At 52.5% G+C, this 10138-nt stretch overlaps 1 protein-coding gene across 1 annotated transcript in view; it reads left to right on the plus strand.

Annotated features, from left to right (window-relative positions):
- The window catches only part of CROCC2 (ciliary rootlet coiled-coil, rootletin family member 2), a 99639-nt gene that overhangs the window by 40787 nt on the left and 48714 nt on the right, over nt 1-10138 (plus strand). The window contains 7 exon segments of the mRNA XM_025209284.1: nt 2131-2277; nt 4967-5197; nt 5634-5827; nt 6916-7043; nt 7245-7414; nt 8405-8584; nt 8883-9017. Of these exon segments, the coding sequence (XP_025065069.1) occupies nt 2131-2277; nt 4967-5197; nt 5634-5827; nt 6916-7043; nt 7245-7414; nt 8405-8584; nt 8883-9017 (1185 nt within the window).

The raw sequence follows: 10138 nt of genomic DNA on the forward strand, positions 1-10138 counted from the left end.
AGGGATGTGGCCAGCCTGGAGAGGGTTCAGAAGAGGGTCACCCGCTTGGTGAGAGGGCATCAGGACAGGCCCTACGAGGAGAGACTGAAGGACCTGAACCTGTTCAGCCTCAGCAAGAGGAGGCTGAGGGGGGACCTGGTGGCTGCCTACAAGCTCATCGGGGGGGATCAACAGCAAATAGGCAGAGCTCTTTTCTCCCCAGCACTACCTGGGGTGACGAGGAACAATGGTCATAAGCTGATGGAGAATAGGTTTAGGTTAGAGATCAGAAGGCAATATTTTACAGTTAGGGTGGCCAAAATCTGGAACCAGCTTCCCAGGGAGGTGGTCCTCGCCCCTACCTTGGGCAAATTCAAGAGGAGGTTGGACAATCACCTGTCTGGGGTCTTGTGAAGCCAGCATTCATTCCTGCCTGTGGCAGGGGGGAAGACTAGAGGATCAGTTCAGGTCCCTCCTGACCCTAGCTACTATGAAACTATAAGCTGGAGATTTGAGTCAGCAGGGTTAGAGTTTCCCAAAGCACCTCCTGGATATAGGTTGCCAGCCCCACTGATTTCACTGGGGTTTGTGCTCCTGCGTCACTTATGCTCTTTTGAAACTCCTTCCCACACTCTATCCTGAAGACCAAAGTGACACCAGCTGAGTCAACCTGATGACACTCCTGGGACACCCAGCCCTTGCCAAGCTGCATTTAATTCTCACACATCTATCAGTGCCAGGAGCACAGGGGCCTGCGTGGAGGCTTGAAGTGTGATGGGTGAGCTGCCAGAGTTTGGCAGGCCATCATCAAGAGCTGCTATTTCACAATAGAAAATGCCTTAAAAGCTCATTTCCTTTCTTGGAAATAACATGCTTCCCCCACCCCACACACCCATCCTCCCAGCCACGACCCAATGTCCATTGAAGACAGCTGGCATGAAGTTGGGTCCCGAAACTACATTTTTTCTTGGAGACCAGCAGAATCAGCAGAGAAAGTTGTATCTAGAGCTGAAGATGCCCAGCCTTCAGCCCGGCAACATTTGTGGAGGCTTACTTTTTCTCACCGTACTGCTGGTTGAGACATAGCAATGGCACTGCCCTGCAGCAGGGAAAAACCCAGGCTAGGCCTCTTCAGCTCCATCTTTGACCAGCCTGACCAACCTGTTATTTCCCAGACAAAAGTAAACCAGGCCAGAATTGATCTCTTCCTCACTGAGCAACATGTTCATTCTTCCAGTAAATCCTGGGAAGTGAATGGCAGTGAGCTGAGAATAGACTGGGTGGGATAGGATATTAAAGCCATAATAGCACTGACACATCACCCCACCCCACATGAGTAATGTCATGCAGGGCTCCAGACTTGCTTTACAGTTGCTGAAACACAGTGTGATCCATGCAGAGATTCAGCAGGCATTGCTCAACTGGCTGCAGGATAGCAGGTGCAACACGGGGCTCCAGCATCAGGTTGGGCAGGTGTAACTGATAGCACTGAGTAGTACTGGGGAGATGAGCTCCAGAGGCCAGCCCTTCTGGCACACTGATCCTGTCTGTCTCATCATGAATTACAGGGGTGGAGGGGATACTTGCATCTTGCCCTCTTAGGTCCCCAGGCAAGAATTCTTGATGCAGCAATGCCATTGGCTTAGCTAAGAATTTCAAATGTGCTTGAGTGGGCCCTGCAACAGGGAGTGTATAACAGTGTCCTTGTGAGCAAAGCCTTGCTGCCTGTTTGATACAGCCATCAGTAGAAAAAGTCACAGCAGCCCTAGGGGCTGATTGTGGCATTAGGCTACATCTTGCTTTGGAAAAAGGACTGCAGCAGGCACTGGGCATTTACTGATAGAGTTGGATGGGATCTTTGCTTGCAGAAGGTCTAGAGGTTTGGCCCAGAGGCTGCAGAGGCCCACTGACTGCACGGCATTTCAGCTGGATCACCAGCTGCCACAGCCAGCCAGACAGCTTCCCACCAGGGAACTCATCATCTCCTAAGCCCTTCCAATGGCTTATTCCAGAGGGTTCTCATGTTGGACTCTGCATCTGCACAAGAGCTGAACAGAAACTCCCAAATGCCCCAGGATATGAATATTCCACTCCTTGCTAGAAGACTCCCAAGCTCTGGCCAAGTGCTGAGATGTCTCTTCTCTCCTGCAGGCAGAGACCAATTGTGCAGAGCTGGAGCTGGCTCTCAACAAGATGAAGTCGGAGAATTCTGACCTGAAGGACTCACTGGGCAAGACAGCAGCCCTCATGGAAGGTCTGGCCCAGGACAAGATCAGCCTCAACTGCACAATTCTGCAGGTAATAGGCCTCACAGGTCACTTTCTCTCTGCACCCACCCATCCCCTCCAGTCAGTTCTGGCACTCGGATCACTTGTGCCCTGTCCCTGTGTTTGTCATGTCTCCCCCCCTTTTCCATACACACATATATGCCTCACTGCCAGTCCCTCTTATCACAACCCCCCCAGGCCTTGCTCTGTGCTGTGCTCTGCCCATCACACCCTTGCCAGCCAACCCAACCCTTGCACTTTGTCCCTATGCCTATCACTTCCCACTGCAGCCTACCCAGTCCCTGCTCTTTGCCCTCTGCCCATCACACACCTTGCAGCCTGCCCACTGATAGTCAACTGTCACTTAGCCTTCAGCATCAGGAGCTGTTTCCATTTATCCCTGCAAGGTAGTGCTAAATGCATGGCCACATGCCCCATCACAAGCACTTGGCTGAGGCTGATGCGTTGCACTAGAAGAATTCCCATGGGGGTGGAGGGAAGCAGTTTCCCACCTGCTGCTGTCCCTGGAGCCTCCCGTCTCCTCACGCAGCTCCCATGCCTGGCTAAGCATATTCTTCCCAGTTGCCGTTTCCTGAAGCCCCTGTGCTGGGGTTTTTCAAACCTGTTCTCCAGTGTGTCTCTCCTCTCCTTGCTTCTGAGGGGACTACTGGTTGCCTAGAATACTCACCTCCAGCATTTTCTATTCCCCAGCTACCCCACAGCAAAAGGTTCCCTTCCACCCTGCTGTCCACTTCCACAATCTGGCACACATAGGATCTGGTCCTGCCAGAGGGCTACAGGCAGGAGAGGTGCTTCCTGGAGCATTCAAAGAGAACACAGGAAACAGAAAATACTTGGCCATTAATTATACTAAATACAAACCAGCAGTCCAATGCCCAAGGGGCTTGCAGAGGCAGAACTCACAGCACCTGGTGATGGAGCTACCCCAAGACTCCCAGAAGGCTGTTCCACCACATGCTGCTGCCAGTTGCTAGCATTACCTCAGGGAACCCCATTAAAAGCCCCATAAGCTCAGGGCTGCCCCCTGCAGGCACACATCACAAAGTGGTCTTTGCCTCAGAGACCTCATGATCTGCATTGGCAAGACAGACACAGGGTGGGAGAAAGGCAATACCATTAATCCTATGGGCAGAGTTTTAACCTTGGAGCTATCTGCCAGAGTGTCTTGCTGCTTCCTGGAGGAGCCCTCCCCCAGGACTGGGCTTCTGGCTCTGCCTTCTGTTGTATGAGGCTCCATGGCTCTGGAGCAGCTGAGCAGTGCTCTCTCTCCAGCATGCTCTCTCTCCAGCGGATTCCCCTAGGTGCTGAAACACATGACATTTTTCCTGCGTTTTCCTAAAACCTGAGCTGTTCCAGAAATGTTGCAGTTTTGTGAACACCACCCCAGCAGGGCTTGTAATCACTGGGAGCTCATAATTTCAGTGAGGCCTGAAATGGGGGGGGACCAGGGCTGTTCCACGCTCCACTGCTTATGCCAACAACATTTATAACTTCAGTGAGACTTCAAACGTGGGCCTGCTGACCCTGTGCAAGCCGGGACCCACCTCAACTGTATGTGGCAGGCTTCCCGGAGCTCTGATGCTCCACACGCATGGCCCATGGATACAGCCCTTTGTTCCAGTCAAAGTCCATTCCCTCGTCTCCAAGTCCAATGAGCTTGGAAGGAGCCACAGGTCCAGAACAACATGAGGCTGGGCTAAGGTTGGGGGTAAACTATCCCATCCAGGAAACATTGCAGAGGGCTGATGCAGACTCCCTTTCTCCCCCCGGCAGTAGGGAGTCAGGCTGTATATGACTGGACCTATTTGAAAATGGTCAAATAGCTCCCTCCTGCTGCCCCCCTGCCCCAGTTAGAAAGTGTGGTTTCCCTGAGAACATGACATGAAAAGGGTTTGTTTCAGACAGGCACCTTCATTTTTCCATTCACAGCACGCATTTCAATGTGAGGGGCCACATTCTGACTTGGACTTTTCTCTTTTTCTTTTGGAATGACTAAAAATTTCCCCTGGAAGAGAGTACGCCACAGTGGCTGGGGCTGAAATGTTTGGCAGAGATAAAGTAGCTTTGTGCCCTGTCTCCAGGCTTGTCCTCTGCCCGGTGACCAGAGACCCCTGGTGCTGCACATTGGCATACAGCCATTGTGCCAGCCCCTTTCCTGGGCACCTGCCCAATGCAGCCAGTAGCTGTGCTGATCTGTAGAAGCTCTAGGGCATCAGCAGTCTGGAGCAGTGGTTAGAGCAAAGCTGCCCCAAGGGGTCTGGGCCAGACAAGTGAGCTGAAGGTCAAGAGCTGAAATTCACATCCAGTGTCGGAAGGCTGGGCAGAAGGCTGGGCAGGGATCAGGGCAGACTCTAAAGACAGAATCACAGAAACATAGGACTGGGAGGGACCTAGTCCAGCCTCCCGCTTGAGGAAGGATCATCAGATAGGGCTAGGCCTCAGCTGCATCACTCCAGGTCTGAGCAGACTGTTGCTGCCTCTCTGCACATCACTTAAATGGCTGAGCAGCTTGAACTAATGAGAACCAAGGGTACATAGCCAGATAGGCAATGGGTGAGTGAGGCAGGTCCTTTTCCCTACTCATGAGGGCAGATCATCTTACCCTCCCTCAAGGGTCCCCCCTGCCCTTTGCTCCACAAACACTGAAAAAGCTGTCCTCTGACTCCCTGGCCTTCTCTTTGGCTTTTGGTGCGGTGAAGCTGGAAGAAGAGAAGAGTGCACTGCTGGACTGGAGGCAGGAGCTGGAGCAGGAGCGAGCCAGTTTGCGAGAGCAGCTGGCACAGCAGGAACAGGAGATGGCACACACAAGTGTGGCAAGGAGGGGGCTGGAGCAGAGCTTCCAGGTAGCGGAGGAGAGATGGGCGCGGCTGGAGGACAAAGTGGCAGTGCTGCACAGAGACAAGGCCCAGCTGCGGGAGCACCTGCTGCAGGTGAGAGCAGGCTCTGGGTGGTGGGGTTCCCCTGGCAGGCAAGATGTCCTGGCTCCATCACTGACATGCTGAGGGCCTTTGCAATGTGGAGCAGTGGGCACAGGAGCAGGCCAGGAACACAACTGGGACTTAGCAGGGCAGAGCCCAGGCCCTGATTCTCCCCTGGCTCTGGGGATGTAGTGGTCTGCTCCAGCGCTGCACATTATCTCCTGGTGCAGCAGCTCAGCTGAGCAGAGCAGAGCAGAGAGCTGAGCAGGGACAGAGCATGCCCAGGCCCCCACCTGCATAGGGGATGGAACAGCTGAATCAGAGGGGCTCTTTTCCCACTTCTCCAGCAATGGGGGAAGCCAGTGCGAGGGCTCCAGGGCTGCAGCAAGGGGCCCAGACTGCCCTTGCTCTTGTTTTACCACCTCCCTCTTTGCCCCGGTCTGCCCAGGTCAGCAGCCAGAAGCAGGATCTGGGAGAGCAGCTGGCCCAGAGCCGCCAGGAGACAGAGGCACAGGCTAATGCCCTGCTCCGTGCCCTTCAGGAGAAGGAGGAGCTCACCAAGGAGAAGGGCCGGCTGGCCGTGGAGCTCACGGTGCTGGAGCGCCAGAGGAAGGGCCTTCTGGAGGAGGCAGACACACTCAGGTACCAGCATCCCTGGGAACCCAACAGAGGGCAGCTGGGGGCTGACTTGTGGACAGGTGGGAATTGTGGCAGGGGTAGGTCTGGTCTCTCTGCCAGAAGCTTCTGGTTGCCATTCTGCCATGGCACAAGCCTAGAAACAGCCCTTCTCCACAGGGAGTCAGGCTGACCTGGCTGCCTATGGTAATCAGCATGGCCATCGCAGAGAGTGATAGTTGGTCATGAGCAGCAGCTAAGGCACAAGGCAGAGGCATCTGACAGCTTGAATGAGGTCAAAGGAAGAAACAAGTCAGCCCTCAGCCCTTTCACCTGTCCACACATATGTATATGATGACCACGGGCAACCACGCTGCATTCTGGCTGCATAGTGTTACATCAAGCAGTCCCATAGGTAGCTGCCACAGGATGGCTGCTGGGAACACACACACCACTGAAAACAAGAGGAGAATCTCCAAGCACACCCCTTTCCTGCAACTGTACATGCTCTGCACATGCAGCCAGACTTACCTGGGAATCTGGGTCCATGAAGGCAGTTTTCCTTAAGCGCTTCTGGGGATAACTGTTCTTCTGGCATGGTTTAGTACCCGTCGAGGTGTTGGGAATTAAAGCCCAGTTAATTGAAATGGGAAGCTCCTCCCTAACTTGTTCTTGCGGCCATATGACTGAGAGCAGGCAAAACTTTAGGGCATCTGAACACCAAGCCTCCAGGCTTAGGCCTGCACATAGGATACCTGCCAAAAGACTGGAAATATTTGAAGTCCCTGGTGGGGGTGAAGGATGTTTGCCGGTTGTAGGGCCACTTATGGTTCTGGACTGACTCATGGATTTGGATTTGATTTGGCTTGGAACATGAAAAATTTCTTAAAACAAAAAAAACACCCAGCCAAACAGTGTTTCAGACAGAAGCTTGGCCCCAGCTACACAGTGTACCACTACTCACTTAAAGTTTCCTCCTGTCTCAGCATGGTCCCGGCAGGGTGCTTTTTACTCCCACCAGCAGGGACGTGACTAATGTGCTGATGTCTTCCATTAGGGGCCAGGGCAGCCATACCTTTACTTCCTGGCCCTGATGGTTTTCTACTGTGTTGCAGAGCTGAAAAGGATGAGCTGGAAAACAGTCTTTTTGAAATGCAAGAGCTCGCAGCACAGCTGGAGGCCCAAAAGGAGCTGCTGGAAGCGGAGAAGCAAAGCACAACTGAAGCCAAGCAGGCTCTCCAAGGTACCAAGAAAACCTTGCTGCCACCCCCTTTCTTCCTCTATGTAGCTTCAGTCAATAGGCTCACTCCAGTGACCATGTCCCCTAACACCTAGTGCCAATAACCAGGGCATGCAGTAGAGTCACAGCAGTGTGGCACCTCTGCCCCTGGGGAGAGAGCCTTGAGGTTCACAGTCCCATAAGGAAGGCTGATTTGTTTCACAGTGGAGGTGGAAAAGGCACGGCATGAGCTGGAGCTTCAGGACACCAGGCTGAAGCAAGATGTGGAGTCTCTAAAGCAGCAGCTGGCCCAGATGGAGGTGGAGACCCAGCGGTCCCTTCAGAATCAGAAGCTGGCCCATGAGGAGAACTTGGGGCGTCTGAAGCAGGAGAAGGTGAGGGCTGATGGAGTAGGGAGCCCCTGTTCAATGGGAATCAAAACTCCTCATCAGATGATGAACAAGGCCTGTTTTTACGAAGGAGAATGACAGGCTAGCAGGAGAGCATCCCCAGCCTGTGGTGGATTTTCCACTCTGTAAATAAAGGTGGGACATCTTCTTAAGGAATCACTAGCTCAATCATAGATTATGGCTGACACCCCTACTGAAATCCTCTGACTGGGGTTATACAGGAGATCAGATGAGGTAATCAGAGTGATCCCTGCTGGCTTCCAAATCTGAATCCTTGAAATGGGGAAAATTATACCAACTGTATGAAGGTACCTGCCTTATGGGCTGCTTAGCAGCTTCAGTGACAGGCTAAGACTACTGTCCCTGTAAGATCCATCCTGTACAAGCTTCCAGCCAGTATGGCACTATAGGAGAGCCAGCTTGGTTCCTTTCCCCTTTGAAACTGGTTTCATACAGGTGCTGCTCCACTAACAGGACTGAAGTGATTCTTGATTCAGTACTTGAGTAGGAATAGCAACAGGTGTGTCAGATCTGGGCCATGTAACAAGGTTCAGTTGGCTCTTGTTGCCACAATGTAATATGGGGTTCTGATCCAGTGCCCAGCGATCTCAGTGGAAAGACTTCTAGGGATTCCCATGGGCTTTAGATCAGGCCACACAGGCAGGCATGTGGCCATGCTCCTAGTTACAGCCGTGGAGGACATAAGTATGTGAGTCCTGTTAGCATCCTTTGCCCTAAAGGTTCTCCTCAGGACTGGTTGGAGGCCCAGCTTCCCAAGCTGCAGTGCCTTTGCTACGCCAACACTCCCTTACATCTGTGGCCTGTAGTGCTGCTAGGCTCTGCCAAGAGGGCATTACGGATGCTCCCCTGCATGTGCATAAGGCTATCCCTGTGCATGGGAGCTGGCCAGCTGAGCAGGCAGGTCTGTCTCATGTTCAGTCCTGACCTTTATCCTCTGCTCTTGCTTGACCTCAGGAGAGCCTATGCCTGGCACTGAGGGAGGAGAAAGAGGAGGCCATGAACCTCCTGCAGCAGGAAAAGCAGAAATTGGTATCAAAGTATGAGGAAGAGAAAGAGGAGCTGACTGAGGAGTTGCTGAGTTTGCAGCAGGAACGGGATGAAAGCCTCCTTCTTCTGGAGAATGACAAGCAGAAGGTGAGCAGGGAGGTTGTGACAAGAGACAGCCTTGCCAGTGGGAGGCTCTGTGGAGAGGGGCACAGGAGCTCTAGGTGTAGGAAACCCCACTGCTACTCCAGCCCTGGTAGGAGGTGCTATAGGACACAAGGATGCCAGCTGCCAGGAAGCTTGAGGCCGCTGTAGACCTGGAGTATGTATGCAGGGGTCCTGTGGATGTCTTGATTGGGGGAGTCACATATCCCTCCCATTTCCCAGCATTCCTAGCTCTTGCTATGGGATTGAGGGCTTTTCATTCATGTCCTGCTGCCTTCTCCAGGCTTTGTCCCTGAAGGAAGCGGAGAAGAATCTCCTATCAGAAAAACTCAGTGAGGTCCAGCGGGAGCTTGCAAACACCAAGATGGAGATCGACCGGGTCAAGCTGGAGGCTCTGAACCGCCAAGAGCAGGATAAGGTGAGCCCAGATCCTTTTCTAGACTGGTGATTCTCAACCAGGGATTTGATACCTTGGAGTGCCTTAAGATCTTTCCTGGGTGTGGGGGGAGCCATGCAATATAAGCACTATTAGGTGTGCAAACACAATTCACACAATAGACCCAGAGATTTCAATAAGAATTCATAGTGTTAAAACCATTCTGCCCCATTCTGCTCTTTTTGAGGTCTTTGCAATAGAAAAAATTGCTCTATTATTTTTCCATAGTCAAAAAATTAAGTGAAAACTGAGAGCTGGCATTTTCTAAGAGGTGCCCAGAGCCTAACAAGGGGTGCCTTGCATCTAAAAAGGTTGAGAAGTACTGCTCTAGACACTTCCTGTTCTGTCCTCATGGATACAAAGAACAGTTGATCTCCATTCTCTTTAATAACACCCCTTTTTTGTATCTGAAGACTATTACCAATTCTCTGGGTCCTCCTCCCACTCCCAAGTCTTGTCTTCTCTAGACATAAATAGGACCAATTTTAGGGAATGGGGCTAGCCAGCCCCAGGTGATGCCTGCACTATAACAGGGGTTTGATCCAGAGTCTCACAGCTCATCTGGGCTCCAGCTGGTGTCCTGTGATCTGCTATAAACAGTAAAATACATAAGAGCCTAGAAGCAGCCCACAGAGCAAGAGGCTTCTCTTCTCTTAGCTGTTCGAGAAAATTATTCTGGCACACATCCAGGAGGGGCCAGCAGGGAAATGCATGCTCAGGGGCAACCAGCACGGGTTCATCAGTGGCAGGTCATGTCAGACCAACCTGGTGGCCTTCTATGATCAGGTCACTAAATCATTGGATGCAGGGGTAGCAGTGGATATAGTCTTCCTGGACTTCCGGAAGGCTTTCGACACTGTCTCTCACCCCGTTCTCATTAGGAAACTGGGGGACTGTGGCGTAGACACCCACACAGTCCAATGGGTCACCAACTGGCTAGAGAGCTGCACCCAGAGGGTGGTAGTGGATGGGTCCTTCTCGGCCTGGAAGGACGTGGGCAGTGGGGTCCCGCAGGGCTCGGTCCTCGGGCCCGCCCTGTTCAACATCTTCATCAGTGATTTGGATGAGGGGGTGCAAAGCACCCTGTTCAAATTTGCTGATGA

Source organism: Alligator sinensis, unplaced genomic scaffold (assembly GCF_000455745.1).
Source record: "Alligator sinensis unplaced genomic scaffold, ASM45574v1 scaffold237_1, whole genome shotgun sequence".
In the NCBI taxonomy this organism is placed as follows: Eukaryota; Metazoa; Chordata; order Crocodylia; family Alligatoridae; genus Alligator; species Alligator sinensis.